Source organism: Mastacembelus armatus, chromosome 7 (genome assembly GCF_900324485.2).
Source record: "Mastacembelus armatus chromosome 7, fMasArm1.2, whole genome shotgun sequence".
NCBI classification, from domain to species: Eukaryota; Metazoa; Chordata; class Actinopteri; order Synbranchiformes; family Mastacembelidae; genus Mastacembelus; species Mastacembelus armatus.
This window is the reverse complement of record NC_046639.1, coordinates 13,004,741-13,025,171: the sequence shown is the minus strand read 5'-3', so window position 1 is coordinate 13,025,171 and position 20,431 is coordinate 13,004,741. Positions and strand designations below refer to the sequence as shown.

Sequence of the window (20,431 nt, the reverse complement as noted above, 5' to 3'; positions counted from 1 at the left end):
ATATATAAGACAAATTTATGCATAAATGCAGGGTTCACTTACTTTATCTTGCTGCTGTCTGTATATATACAGTATTTCACAGAAGTGAGTACACCCCTCACATTTTTGTAAATAGTTTATTATATCTTTTCATGCACTGCCATAACCCTCTTGGGCATGGAGTTCACCAGAGCTTTACAGGTTGCCACTGGAATCCTCTTCCACTCCTCCATGATGACATCACAGAGCTGGTGGATGTTAGAGACCTTGCGCTCCTCCATCTTCCGTTTGAGGATGCCCCACAGATGCTCAATAGGGTTTAGGTCTGGAGACATGCTTGGCCAGTCCATCACCTTTACCCTCAGCTTCTTTAGCAAGGCAGTGGTCATCTTGGAGGTGTATTTGGGGTCGTTATCATGCTGGAATATTGCCATGTGGCCCAGTCTCTGAAAAGAGAGGATCATGCTCTGCTTCAGTATGTCACAGTACATATTGGCATTCATGGTTCCCTCAATGAACTGTAGCTCCCCAGTGCCGGCAGCACTCATGCAGCCCAGACCATGGCACTCCCACTACCATGCTTGACTGTAGGCAAGACACGCTTTTCTTTGTACTCCTCACCTGGTTGTCGCCAGACATACTTGACAGCATCTGAACCAAATAAGTTTATCTTGGTCTCATCAGACCACAGGACACGGTAATAGCAATCCATGTCCTTAGTCTGCTTGTCTTCAGCAAACTGTTTGAGGGCTTTCTTGTACATCATCTGTAGAAGAGGCTTCCTTCTGGGACGACAGCCATGCAGACCAATTTGATGCAGTGTGCGGCGTATGGTCTGAACACTGACAGGCTGACCCCCCACCCCTTGAACCTCTGCAGCAATGCTGACAGCACTCATACGTCTATTTCCCAAAGACAACCTCTGCATATGGTGCTGAGCACGTGCACTCAACTTCTTTGGTCAACGATGTGCGAGGCCTGTTCTGAGTGGAACCTGTCCTGTTAAACTGCTGTATGGTCTTGGCCACCGTGCTGCAGCTCAGTTTCTGGGTCTCAGCAATCCTCTTATAGCCTAGGCCATCTTTATGTAGAGCAACAATTCTTTTTTTCAGATCCTCAGAGTTCTCTGCCATGAAGTGCCATGTTGAACTTCCAGTGACCAGTATGAGAGACTGAGAGCAATAACACCAAATTTAACACACCTGCACCCCATTCACACCTGAGACCTTGCAACACTTGACACTGGGGAGAGAAAATGGCTAATTGGGCTCAATTTGGACATTTTCACTTAGTGGTGTACTCACTTTTGTTACCAGCGGTTTAGACATTAACGGCTGTGTGTTATTTTGAGGGGACAGCAAATTTATACTGTTATACAAGCTGTACACTCACTACTTTACATTGTAGCAAAGTGTAATTTCTTCAGTGTTGTCACATGAAATGATATAATAAACTATTTACAAAGATGTGAGGGGTGTACTCACTTCTGTGAGATACTATAGATACATATTAGACAGAATTGTCACATGAACCTAGAATTCTAGAATTCCAGCTAAGTCTGCTTGTGCGTTTGTGTGTGCCCGTGTCAGTAAGGACAGTAACATTGATTAACGATAAGTTATTTTTTCCACTCAGCTTGAGATCCTTCTTATTGTGCAAATTTAACTTTACCTGTGAGAGTTTAGTCTGCAGTCCAAGATTTTTTATTTTTTTATTTTGTGTGGCCAAACCCAAATCAAGTATTTTACTTGTCTAACCTTTACCATAGTTTGGTTTTGGAAAATCCCTTAATATGAGCTTTATGGCTACAGTGTTAGAAGCTGTAGTCAGTATAGCGGGATTAGCTTGCAGATAGGATTTTATTTTGAGGATGCCGGTTTTAGTGTTTATATCCTAGGTCACTAACAGGTGGACCGTGGTCCAGGTGCGGACCCAAAAGCTGCCCAATACGGACCTGGACCTACAGCCAAAAGAGAAGGTTATGATTTAACACCTAACGGGGCGCTTTTATTTCCACTGGCTTTTGTAGACTTTACGGTAGTGGAAACGCATAGACCAATTGCATGCGAGTTGAACCATCCCACGTGATACCACTCAGCCAATCAAGTCTGTGCATTCCAGGTGGTAAACATTATGACTCTACAGTGTAAACAGAGCTAGAGGCAAGTTACACATGAAAAGACGGTTACAAAGAAAAAGAAAAAAGGCGATACATGTAGAAAACAAAGGGAGAGAAACAGGCGAGTGAGACGGAGAAAGGGAGAGAAAAATAAGGAACAAATTGCGCCCTCCAAAAAAAGAAAAGTGGACTGCGAAAATAGAGCATTTAATACAGAATGTACACTAAACCAGTGTGTCTCATATGTTCAGAAACCGTGGCACTTATTAAAAGTGCCAATGTGAAATGCCATTATGAGACACAACATAAAGATTATGAATTCATTTGATTTGACAGTCAGGTATTGATTACATGCAGATGTTGCTAAAACTACTAGGCTACTTAAATATATATCACACTAACTAGTTAGACATTATGATATTCCGGACCTTTGCTTCAAGAAATTTTCTCTAACTGGACCTCTTTAAATTTTAGTTGAATACCCCTGGTTTATATGATGACCTTCACAAAGACAGAATTAGTCAACAGAGGTTGAGCGTGAGCTGGAGTATTAACTGGGAGGAGGGAATGAGGGAGGTATAAAGCAGTAAACCCTATGTAATGTATGGCTAAATATTTCATGCTTATTTTGGAGATTGAATGCAGAGAGGTCTAAAACTTGAACATATTTCAGCTGCATTTTAGGAATGTAAGCAATAGACAGTGAGGGGAGGAAACATCGTCACTACCATTTTTTATTACATTAGATTATGCCATAGAAATGTCAGTTTCATACTGTTGGAAGCATTTCCTGTTATTGTATTCAGAGATACTAATTTAGTTAAAAGAATAATAATAATTATAATGGTCTTAACTCAATTATTTTTCCCTTCACTGAAATGAAAAAAGTAGATGGGTTGATGAAACACTGCTAAATAACTTTAGTTGATGATAAATTACTTACAAATGCGATTTTCCACTGAAAAGCATACAATTTTAAAATCACAGGTTCCAAAAAAGGAACACAGACAGGATTTTTCCATCTGGTTTTTGTGATCTTTACCATATTATCCTTTTCTTCGAGCAGTCTTTAAGTATGATGATGCATGAGACAAATATTGGCCTTATGGTCTACGGCAGGGGTCTCAAACTCTAGTCCTCGAGGGCCACTGTCCTGCTTCTGATTGGTTGAACGCACCTGATCCAAGTAATCAGCACATGACGGGGGGGGGCACGGTCAACGGGGCGCCATTGCATATACTCTTACAACTGTATTACAACTTATCTGTTTAACAGGGTTGTATTGGAATGTCTGTTCATTACTGTAGCTTCTTATGTCCTTTTGTATCTCATGCTGCTGTCTATTTTTCTCTTCCTCCCTCTGCGGCTGCTAGGAGTCTTGAACTTATAATGCACTTATATGTTCACTGAATGACAGTGGGGGAGGAAAAGAGAAAGGGATAAAGAGAAAATGACTAGGGAACAAGGCTGAACATTGAGAGATGATTGGAATCTCTATTCCGATCAATTCTCAATGTGAATTAAAGCACATTAAGAAGAGTCTGAGAGACAGAAGCCCACAGGATAAGACAGACTTAGCTGTGGAAAGAAGAAATATGTTCTGGAAAAAAAGAGAAAGACAATCATTTGGTAGAGGGTTTGGTTGAGTAGACTCAGCCTATGCTGTAAGGTGGGGAGCTGAACAAGCATGAAATATTCTCTCTGAAGACCCTCAGTTTGCCAGTGTTCAGTATGAAGGAAGGGGGAGGGACAAGATGGCAGATAAGGATAGAAGAATTATAGCAACATGCAGATTAGGCAGAGGGAATGATAGAGAAGAAGAAGAATGAGATAGATGGAAGGTAGGTGGAAAGAAAATTGATGTGGAGAGAATGGAATGAAAGATGAGAGGAGAGGCTGAAGGGACCTAAAATATATTCAGGAATTGAGTGAGGGGGAATTCAAGAAATGAATGAAAATGGGATGGAAGGTATGGTGAGGGAGGGAAGCCATGAATGGCAAGGTGCAGAAAAGGGACAGGGAGAAATTGGAATGTGATAGAGGGTAGGTGGATGAGTGGTTAGCACCATCCCAGGTTCACAACCTTTCTGTGTGGAGTTTGCATGTTGTCCCCGTGCTTGCATGGGTTTACTCTGGTTTCTTCCCACAGTCCATGCATGTTAGGTTGATAGGTGACTCTAAATTGCCCATAGTGGTGAGTGTGAGCGTGTGGTTGTCTCTATGTGGCTCTGTGATGGACTGAAAGTAAAAGTGAAAGTGACACACACCCGGAGCAGTGACTGGTGACTTGCCCAGAGTGTACCCCTGTCTTTCACCCAAAAGAGAGCTGGGATGGGCTCCAGCAGATCCTTGTGACACTGGTTAAGGAATGAGTGGGTATAGATGATGGATGGATGGAATGCGATAGAGAGCAACAGTTAAAAGGCAAAGAGGAATTACAAGAAAAAGTATTATCCAGGGGTAACAGATGAAAGTGTCTCTCTGCTGTGATCAGTGGCCACTTTCACTGATCGTTTGTTCTGCAACACGGCATGTTACACTATAATGTCTGTAGGTGGTGTTCAACTTACACTCACAAGTACAGTTAATGAATACTTAGAAACTGAAGTAAAGAAACATTTGTCAGTGTTCGCTATAAACTGTGATTATTAAATTTATTTATTTCATTTAATTAGAGAAGTAAAGAGTTAAAATCCTTATGTCATGCTTACATACCATCATTACAGGAATGCTGAGCATGTCTGATAGCCTTGCCCTTCGCACTTGATTGGTTTAACCTGATCTTGTCTCCCCTCTGGAGGCAAGCACGGTTGGTCCAGGTTATTATTTGGAAGAGAGACCGCCTTGGAATATCAAACACTGCAAACAAAGGTAGGGCGTCAGGCAAGCAAGCTGCCCCTTCATTGCTACAGAAATGATGAGCATCTCATTGGGAAAATGCCCAATGTGCTCAGCAGCATGGCAGGAACTACCAAGCCGCAGGCTGATAAGCCTCTGCCCATAATCACTGAAGGAGTGATTGTCTACAATAATCAATGAAAAGGATAGTAAAACACATTAGTAAACCTATACATAATTATTATTTACAAGTCAGTGTTATTATTGGCTGCTAAAACCTTACATTAGCTTCATCACTCCTTGAAAAGACATTTTTTAATGAAATGAGGACTGTGGATCTTGTCTCCATTTTTAACCAATCAATCAACCATCAACCATCAATCATCAGAAGTTCTTATATAACACCATGCGTATTGTATGTGAGTATTGTATTGCTCTAATGTCACACAGTGATATGCAATAGAAGGTTAGATTTTACGCTTTTTTAAATTTTATTTGTACTCTTCCAAGATTTAGTTTGTAAAGGTTCTGATCAGTCTCTGCTATTGAATATATATTGTTACTTAACCAACAAAAGGATTTAAATGATGTGACCAAATATTCACTGTTAAATTAGCTATCGTGTAAGTTTATCTAACACATGGTTGTGCAGTGGTTAGCGCTGCTGTCTCAAAGTAAGAAGCTCCTGAGTCTGAGCTCCTATCCACCCGGGTTCTTTCTGTGTGAAGTTTGTATGTTCTTCAGGTGTCTGTGTGGTTTTCCTGTGTACTCCAGCTTCCTCCCACAGTCCAAACACTTGGAAGTAGGGTTGATTGGTGACAGCTTACTTTTGTTCTAGTTGACATAGTGTAACATACAGTACGTGCATGTGTATACAAAAAGCAGAGGTTCTTTGTGTTCTAGGGTCTACTCATTAAGACTCAAAATGTAATTCCTGGCACAAAGTATTATAAAAGTCTTAACATCATCATAAATTCCACCTTTGTAAAATGTGCAGATAAAAGTGAAGGAGGATGAGAGAAGTCAGAAAGAGCTGAGGGCATACAGACAGAAGTGAAGAGGAGGAAACCTATGGAGAGGAAGGTAATGAGAGGGATGAAAGATAAAAGACTGAAAGACAGATGTTGAGATGAAAAGACAGATGAGCGAGGGAACTGAAAAAAGAGAGGGGTGTTGAGTACATAAAGTGAGCTCTAAAACCTGAGATAGAGGGCAGAGGAAAAGCTGGAGTGTAAGGATTGTAAGAAAGAATGAGATGTGTTGAGGAAAACAGGGAGTATAAAAGAACCTGAGGTCAATCTGAAGGAAGGTTGGAGGGGAAGGGGAGAGGAGTGAGGGAGAAACAATGCATTTTCCTAGTTTTGTACATGCAGTTCAAGCAGAAAGGAGTTTGTTCTCAAGCCAAAAAGGCAAAAATCAGCAAAGGACAGGCCCAATACACTCTACATACATTTTTTACTAATTAAATTCATGGTGAACTTGGTGCTGACAGATTTACCATTTGTCATATGGACAAAAGAGGATGAATTCAGATATTTTCACAGGTTTTATATACCTTAGACTGTTATAACCAAAAGGTCACAAATATATCAACAGAGTCTGAAGACAGAATGTAAATACATTTAATGACTTTATTTCTAAATATCAGAGTGTCATTCAAAGAAAAAAAACACTACACACAGATGGGCTAGAGAGATGAAATAAAAAATAAGAGGAACCAGACACTGGATCGTTAGGCCCACAGTGCCCCCTCCAACAGACAAGTGAGAGAGCTGTTTTCAAAACTGAACCTCAGGGGTAACACAAACTAAGGACACCACAGGCTCATACTTGAGCAAGACCACATCGCCACAGAGAAAAGGACAGTTCAAGAAAAAATAAGACCCAAAGGATGAGCACAGTGACCTCAGAACATTTCTTGTACTGTAAAACTCATCAGATAAAAGCATGTTATTGAAAAGATCCCTGTTCCCCAGATGATGAACTTATGAAATTATGATTTCCAAAAGAGTAGCTGTGTGCAGCCATGCTTGCAGTTCTCTGAATTCGTAGGCACAGTGATGTTTTAGGCTACTATAAAGTAGCTTAGCAGTTTTTATGTTTGAATGATGTTTGAAATCTGTGCCTTTGTCCACTGAAAAAGCAGCATTTTAAACTAAAGCAAATGAGCCACAAATCTCACTCTTTATTTATGCTATCTTTATTTATGTTTGTAGCGCAACTCTCTTTGATCATTAACAGACCCTGCAGAGTTAACACATCTGCTCTAACCAAGAGAGCCCTTTGTAGAGTACACACTCCCTGCTGGACACAACCAGCCATAGATACCTTTATACCATTCCTGGTCTCCTTCCAGATACAACCTGAAAACATATGATACAAAACGTGATGATACATTCATTGTTCCTGTTAATTTCTGCTTCTGTTGCTAAATATGTAACATATGTAGGGGAGAGTGGGGTGAGTTGTGCCAGTTTTTACTTAAAGTGACTTTAAAGTGAGGCCAACTACAAAATGAACTTAAATTTCAGGATGTGGTGCATCTCTGGGACAAATCTCTTTTGACCTGAAATATAGTATTTAAGAAATTAAATATTAAGTATTTCTGAAAAAAAGTGGTCTTGTGGCCTTTGAAGAGAATGCATTGGGGTAAATTGTGCCATTGATTTTTGATGTAAAATGGTATATTTTGATCTCAGAAACTGTAATACTTTGTAAAAGCTAGACAAATTCAATACAAAATTATTCTTGTAACGTTTATTTAAAGGTATTTTACAACATCAAAGGTCAATTTTCTGAAACAAGGCCTAGCGCTTCGTGAATAAATCAGAGTTTAGTTCAAAGTTCAAAATGAAAAGTTTGAATGCAATCCTTTTTACAGATCTGGGCTACTACATAACATCCCACTTGTCAATGCTACAGGGGAATATAAATTTCTGCTCCCTTCTGGCTGTGCCTCCAAGTTTTTGTGGTGTGGGTAGTTTCTTACGCACATCTTCTCTAGGGATGACTCCTTCATCATTCTCTTTGAAAGTGAAGATGGGTTTTCCATCCAAAGACTTCTTACTACTTCGCCTTAGAAACTTTGCATTGATGTCGGCACCATCTACCTTCTCAACCAATCCAATGTAGTTGTAGGATTTGGTTTTGCCTGCAAAGTTCACAATGACAAAGTCCCCAGCAGACAGATCCTTGTCACCATCATCATCATCATTCTGGACATCTGAACTCTCATAGTCAGTGGTGTCGTTAAGTGGAATGGAAATGTCACTATCTTCTGAGCTACCGGAGACAACCACTTTCTTTTTTGGTTTGGTTGGTTTATTCCCTCTCTTCTTATTTTCACTGCTTTTCTTCTTTTCACCCCTTTTCTTTTCTCTGTCATGTGTTCTCCAGGTCATCCCCTGCTTCATCATTGTCAGTGGTGTCATTAAGTGGAATGGCCATGATGCTTTCTTCTGAGCTACTGTACAGAACCGTTTTCTTAATTTTCTTGAGTTTAGTTTGATTTTTTTTTGAGAGCCCTTTTCATCTGCATTTCATTCTGTTTCTTTTCCTTTTCAGCCATTTTATCTTCTCTCTCTGGCAAGGGAAGTATGGCTTGTTGAGATACATAACCCAATTGGGCAGAACCAGTTAAACCACTTGAAAAATATTTATAAGTTGGGATGAGTTGTGCCACTGGCACAACTTAACCCAGGCCCTTTGGCACAAATCACCCCAAACCCACCATTTTGTAAAAAATGCATCATCCAGCAGTTTTGAGCTAACATCATGCTAGCTGTATAGAATCATAGTGTAGCTTACCAAAGCACTAAAACATGTGTGAAATGTTTTCAAACTTGTCTATAACTGTTCAAACACGATAATCAACAAAACATGATCATAAAAATTTTACTTTGAAAGGCAAAAAATAGTTTTTTGAGCTTAAATGTGTTTACCTCCCATGCAATAAGGTTCTCCTCTTTGCAGGATGTGTGAAGACCTGAGTCACCTGGCGTTTTCCGGCACAACCCTTATTTTGTAGATCCAACAGGATCTGAACCTCCCCCTCTGGGCGCCTTTACTCTGATTGCTTTAATTGTCTTCACCTGTCATTATCTGTTCCCAGATATGTAGAGCGTGCCGCCCTGAGGAAGATTGCCAGATCGTCTGTTATGCTCCTGTTATGTGTTGAGGTGCTGGCAGGAGGATGGAGTGACAGGACCCAAATGCAGGACAAAAGAGGTTTAATTATTCCCCCTGGAGACTCCAGGGATCAGGAGAGAAAACAGAAATACAACCGGGTGTCCCGGTGAACAAATAGTAGCCGGTTAGGCGGCACAGTCTGCCAAGCAGACGCATATAATAAGACATGAAAATAATCCACAATTAGCTACACACATTAACACTGATTACACCGGTTAACAGGCTACACGGGTTAATCAGGATTAACGGGCTAACACGAGTCACACAGGTTAACGAACGAAACAGGTTAATGCTTCTGCACTGAACAAAGGAATACTAGCAGTACATATAGCCGGCAGAGAAACAGTAATTGGACACAGGTGCGAACAATCAGTGACCAATGTGAAGCTGCCGGGGACTGATGCAGGGGGAAAACCGGAAGCCCTTTCATCATAAAGGTCCCCGGCAGGAAGTCCCAAAAGGGGACTCATAACAGCTCCGCGACCTCCCTGGACGAAAACTAGAGCCCTGTTTTCCTTTTCTACTTCCCAAATGGATGTGGAGACCTACTATACACAGGGAAGTGTTTTTTCATTTTTCCCAGTTTTTTCATGCCAGAGACTGAAGTCTTGTTTTTTGTGGTTTCCTCTTTTTTCTGCCAAGGGAGCTAGGGCTTTTTACGCGCCCCTTCGCTAGAGACATTCCTGACTAAGTCAGAGGCAAGAGCCTTGTTCTTTTTTTTGTTGTTTTTTTTTAACCCCGGACTCGGGAGGATACCTTTGTGTGGACCCTTTTTTCTCAGTCAGTCTCGGCATCGAAGTCCCGGTGTCTGACTAGTTTGACTCTGTTGTCTGACCTAGTTTTTCCCCTGTTTTGCTCAAGACTCCACTAAGTGGGCCTCACCGGATCCTGTGACCAGGGAGATACAGTTTTCCGTCAGATATTGCTCTGCGGGCCCAACTCGTTCCTGCCATTCCCATCACCCTGTGATCGGCACGGCGTTACCGTGACTCGGCCCGGGCTGCAACCTCTCCTCTCCTGCTTGGACATTCCCCGGTTCTTCGCTGCCATCTACTGGTCAACCACAGCATCTATTCCCTGCAAATAAAAGAAAATTTGAATTCTGATCCTTTTCATTGTGTGGCCTTTGTGGATGACACTGCTCCTGATCACCCATAATTATGACAGGATAAGTGAAATCACATGATCACATGATTTGAGTCTTCAAAAAAAAATTGATCACATGATCAATTTCTTCTATGGTTCCCTAGAAATAGGGGGTGGCACAACTTACCCTATGGCACAAATCACCCCTCTCTCCCCTAATGCGACCAACTGAAAGCATCACTACCAGACTACGATGTTAGATGTAAATTGTATTATTGTTTATCTGTTACACTTGCTTATGGCACATTCACATACCTATGTGACTTTTATTGACTTTCATTTCACTGAAAGAAAAACAATTATTCCCATCTAAGGAAACACTAAAAAGTCTTAAAACTCAGATTGATCCTGCTCCGACCTTACATGACTCTTTGCATCACACAGTGCTCAGACCAGTAAACTGCACCATCAGTCAGGTGACCAATCACCATCAAGGATTGAGCACCTTCTCAGATCAACCAGTTTGCGCCAACTACGATGCCTGACCAATCAGATGAATTCCCTGATCAGTGTGGCAGAATCCATGCATGACGGAGAATTACGAAAAAACAGAACACAGAAAAGGTACAATCTACAACAGAGGTGTGCACTGAGGGCCACAACCCTTTTTGTTTTCTAACTATCCCTGCCTTACCAATCCGAATTACATGGGTTAGGTGTATTCTGCCAATCAGAAGCTGGAAGGTACTAATTCATTTTGTTTTCCCCGACTTACACCCTCATCTCAGATGATATCTTCCAGCTTATGATTGGATAAACACACCTGATCAAGATAAACAGCAGTGTGTAGGGCAGGGATAGTTGGAAAACAAGCAGGGCAGTGGCCCTTGAGGAACATGAATTACCCACCCCTGATCTAGAAGAACAGAGAAGCAGAGAAGAGGCCTACTTCTGTTCCCCACATGGATGAGACAATCCAGTAATCAAAAAGAGTTGAGCGCTAAGTTCATGCCCTCCACCCTGTGTAGTGTTGTTTTTTAGTAAACTTGCCTTAAGTTGACTTGACTCACATCAATGGAGCTCCATGGGACAATCCAGCAGTGGCCAGACAAAAAGAGCAACAAACCCCTATGCCTGTGCCAAAAGACTTCATAGGAACGAGAATACACCTCCTTGGAAATCTGCTGGCCGGACTGCAGTCAGACCAGCACACAACGGGATGGCCCAAACCTCAGTAAACTCGATTCGGCAGTCAGATTAGTAACCATGGCTGTGCTGGTTTTCTCAAACTTTTATCATCTGGTCTCCTTAGGTACTACTTTTCTCCTAAACTGCTGTTTAGACCTCAAACTTAAATCCGAACATAAACTGATCTCAAAATCCCATTTTCCACCAATGCAAAAATCACCTGCCGTTTTTCCAGCATTTTTGACTGATTTGGAAAACTCCCACTTAGATTAAAGACTGATATTCTTTACTAACTGACTAGTTGATCCACCATCAAGCGATGTGGTGCTGTGAATTGTTTATGATATTAGTATTCATAAACCTTAAATAATAAACATGTTCGCTGCATGTTTAAGGTTTACAAAAATAGATACTTTATCTGCAATTTAAATTTGTGCACTGCAGTGTATCTTTGGTTTATATGTTACTTACATATTACTTGTTCTTCTACTACATTGTTGTTTTGGTGAGCTAAAGCTTATTTTATACTGTGGTGGACAATGAGGTTCTATTCTTTGCTGATCTATTCTATTCTATTCTTTGATCAATACAGTGACAATTCTCATAGTGTTTAGCAGGTGTAATGGTTCCATGATCACCATCTTAATTCAGCATACTAGCATGCTAACTTTGGCTACTTTGTACAAAACACAAAGTACAGATGATGTTGATGGGAAAGTCACTGATTTGCAGGTATGCAGTTCTACACCAAAGCATTGTAATAACTCCAATACTAACCTGTTGATGGCACTGAGAAAACAGTCAAAGCCATTGGAATTCATCCTGTGGGTGATTGTACTGTATATCTGTATCAGATTTAAGGGTGGTAGTATTTCCCTAAAATCACTTTTTTATTACAAATGTAAGTATCAGCCTAAAGTTACCACTTCAGTTCTACAGACTGTAGTAGTTATTAAGAATAGAAAATCTTATCTTGCAGTTTATCTCCATATTTGTATATAAATAAAATAGTAATAACCAAGTTTGAAACCTCAAGCACAGTCAAGGTATTAGCATGTTCATGTTTATGGGTTTGATTGCTACCATCCTTATCCTTATGATCCTTATCCCTGCTACTGTACGGTGCTTTGTATAACAGCACCCACCAGATCTCATTACAACCAGCAATTTTAGCAGCAGTGCTTTATGACATTATGCATTCTAAGTTACCTGGAGCCACACAGATTATGCAGGCCATAAATCCTGAATTGGCTGCAGATGCCTAAGTAAGGTGTAAAACATGTGTGGATTACAGGAAAATAAGCTATCTGTCTGGTTTTCTTAGTTGATTCAATATATGTATATGCATCTCTGTGCTTCCTCTCTCCTCAGATACACTAAGATGAAAACAGCCACGAACATCTACATCTTCAACCTGGCTCTGGCTGACTCTCTGTTCCTGGCTACTTTACCATTCCAGGTAGAGATTTAACAACCAACAATTTTTAAAAGTACAGTATGTAAAATTATTCTTTTATTTTGTTCTTTTGACTGTTTAAATAATAATATTCATTGTGAATATCATATTTATTGAGACATTTTGCAATAACATGTAAAGGTCCAATTTGGGCATATATAATTTTGTCACTATATACACATTCTGACATACAGTACTTTAGAAAAATGTTGGATCAAATCAAGGAACTGAACATAAGAGGCGTTATCACTAATTAGTTAGTTGTAAAGTATTACGGTTCCGTGATCCACCGCACTGACTGGTTTCCAGTTCATTGAATAATTCCATGTCCAAAGTTATGTTTCAGTGAATATGGAGTTCTCTGCTCTGCCTCTGGTTGTATTTTTATATTCATTATTTGATTTCTGGGTGTTTCCAGGGCACTGATGTGTTTCTAGGATTTTGGCCATTTGGGAATGCTCTGTGCAAAGCAGTGGTGTCTATTGACTACTACAACATGTTCACTAGCACCTTCACACTGACGGTGATGAGTATGGACAGGTATGTGGCAGTCTGCCATCCTGTCAAAGCTCTGGACATGAGGACTCCACATAAAGCCAAGGTAAAAGCATTTAATTTCAAAGTGAGATATGCACCTTTCGAAAGCTTCACATCTCCTCTTTTTTTCTCCCTGAAATGACAGTTTTCATAACATCACAGCAGAGGTGTTAAGCAGGTCATGAATGCCTTGTCTTTGTGTGAGCTATTACATTGTGGGAAACACAAAAAAGGCAAAGGATTTGTTATTATTCCAGTAGTGATGGGATATTGCAGAACTCTATGTAACACTGGTCTACAAGGAGAAAGCCTCTGAAGTGAAAATAGCAGAATTCTACCAGAATTGGGTCACTAATAAAGGAAAATTGCATCAAAATAATTGACAGTTTTAACGCTTACAAAATATAATGTGAATAATATCGAATAATTACAGAATACAAGTTCTAACATCAAATTAAACAAAAGGGTTCCCTCTTTATTCATTATCTAAATGATCTAAATGGTGTTTTTGGCTTGCACACTGTCAGAACACAGATTACTGCTGATGTCCCGATGTCAGAAAGGCATTATCTGGCCAAGACAAATGCAGAGCAGAAATTTTTTTGATGATGAAGCTTCCATGTGGTATAACAACTGTTGCTGTGTCCTAATTGTCTGAGATTTCGAACCTAGACAGCAAAGTGGATAACTACACCCACACCTGGACCAGCCACAAAAATCATAACCAAAACCTTGATGTTTCTAATAAAAGACCAATAAATTACAGTTAGGTAATAATCTTTAGTATCAAAGTGAAGATACATTTATAATACTTAATAATTAACATCTTATAATACTTATAATACATGTGGTGTCATTTCCATTGATCTACTTGCTTGTGTACAGGTAATTATAATATTTATCATGAAATATCTTGAAAACTTTAGCCAGCCAGTACCTTTATCACCTGTTTTCTAATTGAGCTAATCAAAATATGTAAGAATTAGCACATTTTATCTCAGAGGTTGATAATTTCCCAAAATTTGTAGACCAGTGTAATTGTGCTAATCTGTACTGATAAGTACTGATGTGTAAACTTTAAAGGGAAATTCCACTTATTTTACACATGAAAGACTGTTTACATGTTTTGTGCTATGTAATGCCTTCTCCCAAAACCGGGGAGTAGGCAGAGGTAACAGGTCATAGTCAGGGTAAGGTTGGGGTCAGGTTAAGCATCAGAAGACATGACTGTTACTATGAAGGTTTCTGACAACCAAGAAAAGCTTGAAGAAAAACCACAGTATGGATACACTCCGTGAAGGAAATTATTGCTCAATATAACATCCAACATTTTTTTATATTACTACATAGAGGTGTTTCGAATTAGAATTTTTGCCTTTTGGTATGCAAAACTATAAATATTTACTGAAACAAAATATTAAACATAGCAAAGTATTTACTATTTTTCTCTAGTTTTGATTTGTAAACATAAAGGTTAACATATTGTACAAGTTCTTGGAATACATATGTAATTTACCATCATGTTGTCATGTCTTCAGGTGGTGAATATCTGTGTGTGGGTACTCGCTTCAGCCTTTGGTATCCCAGCCATGGTCATGGGAAATGTTGAAGAGGAGCAAGAGCATAACAGTAAGTGCCTAACACACACATGCACACACACACATGCACACACAATTTTTATATGAACTTAGAAAAATTGTGGCATATGCAAAAAGAGAATGTAATTTGCACAGGAATGCCCAGACCTTTGCAGACAGATGTATACCTGTGCGGTGTGTATAGGGGTGTGTATTTTAGGACATGGCTAAATGTGGTAAATGGTAAATGTGCTGTGCTTGAATGTATTTACATATGTTGACACAGTTTCATAGCTTGCATTGCGCACTATCTGACTAATAGAAGCTGCTTTGTCATGTGCCCCTTTTCCTATTCATTCATCAAACAAGTACAAAAAACTTTAAAATCAGCTGCTCGATCCATAATACCTTACATGGTGCTCAGTGTTATGAACCTTCCTACGGCAGGTGCATATTTTCAGTATATCTGCCAAATTTCACAATAAACCTTTGATGTCATGTGTCTAATACAAACCAATCAGCAAAGATATAAATATACCAATGAAACAATAAAATTGCATTATGTACAGTTTGCTAGAATTAAAACATCTTTGTGAACACTTATTTCAAATCATATATATTGCACAGCTGTTTTTATCAGCTAAAATTGTTAACTGGGCTTCATTAAAACACAGTACAATGGTTGGGGTGAGTGGATAGAGGAGAGAGAAAAGAACAGCAACAATAAACAACAAATAGACACTGCAGGTTGGTGGCGCCAGTAACTGCACATCACCAATATACACCTCCAGGACCAGGGACACCTGCAGACAACACAAGTTTGATTCCAGTCAGAGTTATGCTCTGTCAGTTAGACTGCTGTTTTTATTCTCTTGTAACTTACTCAAATCATAACGCTTTACAGAAAATGATGGTTTGCACATTCTTTTAAAGTGTGCAGGTAGAGGTCCTACAGAGTTATTTAATGAATAGGCTGCAGAATACATATGCTAGATAAGAATATATATAAGAATATATAAATTGCACAATTAATCAATAAAATAATAGCTACTCTCTCAAGTGCGTCATTGAACTGGAAAGCAGAACTTTGCTTGAATCATCAGGGAGGGAGGGGGAGGAATCTGATGCTGCACATGGAGACATACAAGGTTTTTCCATGGTAGCAGATGTGGGTACTGTACACAGGCAGGAAAAGTCCTGGATGAGAAAAACAACTTTTTTTCACAAAGTAAATCTTGAGCCATGCATAATATGAGTTTTGTTCCATTGGTCAGGAGTAATTTTAGTTCCTTCCTGTTGTTTTGCACAGGGGACTGTTTTTGAAGGTGGCAATTAGGGGAAGACCGCATGGTTGGAAAAGTGTGTAGGAGAGAGTGCATGCAGTGTGATTTTCTTGCGCTGTACTTGCCGTGTTGGTTCTGAATAAAGCCATTGTTCTATTAAACTGTAACTGCTTATTAACTCCATCCAGAGAGAACTGGAGCATGCTACCGATCAAGAAATGAGGTCACAAACTGGTGACAGCTGTGTTTTCTTTGTCTTAGAATTAATTAGCCAAAGCAGTCAACTCTATTTTGTTGACGGAAACTTTAAGCAGTGCGCAGGTAGCCGTTCTACATTGTTTTTGTTTCTTAATATGAATTGTAGAACAACTATGCAGACAATAGTCTAACTTGTAGGCGAAGGCTGCATATTTTCACCCACTTGTTGAGTTGGACAACCTGTCCTCCAACCAGATGCAAGAAACCTTGAAAAGGTTTGCAAATGGCCTATGGCAACAACCACCACAGAGGTGAGTGCATTTATTGGACTGTGTTCCTACCATCATAGGTTTGTTAGAAACTTTTCTGTCATTGCTGCCACATTGCATTTTCTTATGCAAAAGGGAGCACTATTCAAACTGAATGTTGAATGTGACACTTCTCAGGACAGCATTGGGTCTGTGCTGGATAAACTGCAAGACAACAAAGAATGTGTCATAGCTTATCCAAGCCACCCCCTCAATCCTTCTTAAAGGAAATGGTTTACTTTTGACTGAGAATTGTGGGCTATTGTTTGGTCAGTTAGCCACTTCAAGCATTTCTTCGCTGGCAGTTCCTTTACAGTGGTCATAGATCATAAGCCCCTCCTAAGTCTGAAGAAAACTCCAGTGGATAATGACCTAACTGTGCGTCTGTCACAGTCCTCAGTTTGGTGAATCTTGGAGCTGGATGTGTATGGCTACATTATCCACTGGGAAGGTAAGTGCCAGTGTGGACGCAATGTCCAGGCAGCCCAATGCAGAAAGTTATGACAAAGCTGTGCAGTCTGTTATCCTTGCTATAGATTCAGGTAAAAGGAAAGACAGTACTAATTCAGCCATGCCTGAAATTACCCACTCGCTAGCCATGGATTTGGAGAAACATCAGGAACAACATGAACAACATCTGTTGCATGGCTACAGGATAGTGCAATGTTGCATGGCTACAGGATAGTGCACCTTGACCACCAAAAGGAAACTTAAATCCACTAGTTGGCATTGGGGAAAAGGGAACCCCACGAGTAGAACCGATGTGTTAGAGTAACGTCAGTGGCACTGGAAAAATTCAGCTACAGTCTGACTGAAGATGAGGTTATAGATGTATCACATTAACCCTCGGGTCGATGAATGCGCCGACGCGTTTTGTGGCATCTTCTGATAATGCCGAAACAAACTTAAATTACTCCTACAGTTTTGATCGTACAGATAAGGGCAATATATTATACGAATCTGTAAAGGCTGTAAAATAAAGAAAGCAGACAGGGTGTGCTCTCGTCTTCTCTGTTTCTGTCATCTCTCTTCACAGACACATAAATAAAACAATCTGAATCTCAGCAAATACTTGCCTCATAAAAATGAGAAATATATGGCTAGAAAGCTTGAAATGTCTTCTTTTAAATGAAACAATTCTAGTTGAAAACAAATCATCCCTTTTGATTTAATCCGTATAAAAGTAAGGAGCTGCGCGGTTTCTCCTGCCTCACCTCTTTGTAGCTAATGTGATCCCACTTCGCACTGAGCGCACAGTTTATACGGAAATAATCTGAGGTGAGCCAGGTAATTCTGTGCATGCCCCCGATAAATGGCATAAAACTTCAAACGTCATCATAAAATTTACTCATTTTTCTGTGCATTTGAGGAGAAAAGTCAGGTGTCAGGTGAGGAAGCGCTTTGTATGTTCCAGACAGCGACAGAGAGTTTACTTTGTCCTCAGAGGAAAAACGCAACTCAGATGACGAAAGTTTGCATTTGCATTGTATTGCACTAATTCCTTCTCAGCCACATTCCTGACTGAAAGGCTCATTATGCTGGTCTTTGTCTTCTCAGGTAAATCACATGACTTTTCATGATCAAACACACCTTCCTGCATATGTCTTTTCTAAACAAAAAGTGTCTTAGAAAATTTAAATCAGTGTATTGTTTTTTGTGAATGAGTGAACAAGATGACTTTCACATCATTTTGAAGCAAACACCTTTGGCTACAAGATGTATTTCTTAAAAGTCTTATCAACCAATGTTCTGATTGTGTTTTCTAGCCATATTTTAGTGACTTAAAAATTTTTGTTTTTCACTAACCATGCATAAACGCTGTTTTCTCAAAAACACAACCATGTATTTGGAGATATTGTAGCCCAGTTTGTGCTGATTACAGTGTTATCCATTAATATGCTTAAAAACAACTGAAAAAAGCACAAATGTCAGGGCATGTCAAAATCTGTCCAGGGCCCCAAAACCCCCTCAGACCCCAGAGAGTTAAATTAGTGAAGCTAAACTCGCTGTCACAATGTAATGCAAAATAGACCTATTCATTGCGTCAGTGTTATGTTGTCATTGTTATCCTTTGCTAAAATTGCCGTCTGTGAGAGACAGCAAAACCCCTGGAGCACAACACTGTTACGATGTTAGAAAGTTAACAGTTAGATAGCGAGCTAGGTATGCTGTTAGGCTAATTTTAGCAGCTTTACAGTCCTGTAAGGCGTGTGTCACCCACATTCTTTTGCTAATAAAGGAGTGGGTCTGGCTGGCCAGGCTAGCTAACCACTGCATTCCTGTGTTGTCTCATATAAGCCACTACAATTGCAATAATTGTATTACATGATTATTGTATCTTATGAACAAGAAAATAAATTCACTCAAGCTATTAAATAAACCATTTTAGTTTAGGAAGTAGTACTTAGGAAGTAGTTTCATATATTCACAATTATATTCAGAACATACCCCCTCACGAATTTCATTTCAAACAATATCAAGCATAATGAGCAAAGAGGAATGAAATCAGATTCTTCTCATAATGGATGGGAATTTTATATTTGTACATTATAATAGGAAATTTTCTTCCTAATAAACAATGAAACTAAGAATATTTATTAGGGGATTTAAAAGAGGAGATGCCAAACTCTTCCCCATCTATGGGGGTTATTAAGGCAGCAACTGCAAAATATGTTGTAAAAACCCACATGCAGGCTGTGGCAGAATTTAGGACACTGATCTTCCTGGCTTCATTCATGACATCATTACTTTTCAGCTGACTGCTCCCTCTCATGCACCAGGATCCAGATGTTATGTGGGCATTGTGACATCTGTCATGTCTGAATAAAGCCACACTGAGTTGAAGCAAGCAATGTTTTCAATTTGAAATTATGTGAGGCTGGTGGAGCTGCTGTCTGGATTTGCACCAAATTCTAAAGCTTATAAACCAGAAGGTTTGACTCCTTATCAAAGTTGCTCTCACTGTTCATTTGATCCCTGATAACACTTGATGAATTACAGCAGCTTCCTTCTCAGTTTGAAATAGACTTGTTTCATTTCTGTTCTTATAGCTGGTTATCAGTTTCTGCCAGCTGGGTCCTTCTTATACACTGTGTGTGTGAGAGCATGTGTGTGTTTGTTGCCATTAAAACCTCTCTTTCAGCCTTTCACATATTTTGTTATAAGGCATATACAAAGATCTATAGTCTAATATTAATGGAAAAGTCATGCAGTGGAAACAATTCTACTCTAAATAGTGTGTTTCCTGGCATGCATTTGCCTTATAGGCTTGTGTATGAGTTTGTGATATAATTGTGCTGGCAGTCTTGCTATTGCAGTATCCAGTTCACAGAAGGTTTTAAATCAGATTAAAAATGACGTTTAACAGCTGCTTTGTACTGTAAGGAAAGATTCTCCTTCAGGCCTCTGAAGGTAGCAGAGCACATATGTTAAATAAATGTACAGCTTCTGATTTGAGATGCGCCATGCCAGAGCACAGCACTATTACATACGACCTTCCACCATCTTTAACTTGATTAAATCCTGAGCAGTGACACCAGGCAGCTACAAATGAACTACACAACTCTACCCACATAGACTGGGCTTGGCATGCTAACTGGCATGCAGGAGATGCTGGTTTACCAAAGAACATTCTGTGTATTTTGAGCCTCCTTTCCAAATTTCTTTGCAGTTCT

The 20,431-nt window shown here is 39.7% G+C and overlaps 1 protein-coding gene across 1 annotated transcript in view; it reads left to right on the top strand.

The window, feature by feature from the left end:
* oprl1 (opiate receptor-like 1) overlaps positions 1-20,431 on the top strand; it is a 75,180-nt gene that overhangs the window by 20,170 nt on the left and 34,579 nt on the right. Inside the window, 3 exon segments of the mRNA XM_026333066.1 lie at positions 12,770-12,857; positions 13,273-13,455; positions 14,930-15,020. Coding sequence (XP_026188851.1) covers positions 12,780-12,857; positions 13,273-13,455; positions 14,930-15,020 — 352 coding nt within the window. The 5' untranslated portion in view covers positions 12,770-12,779.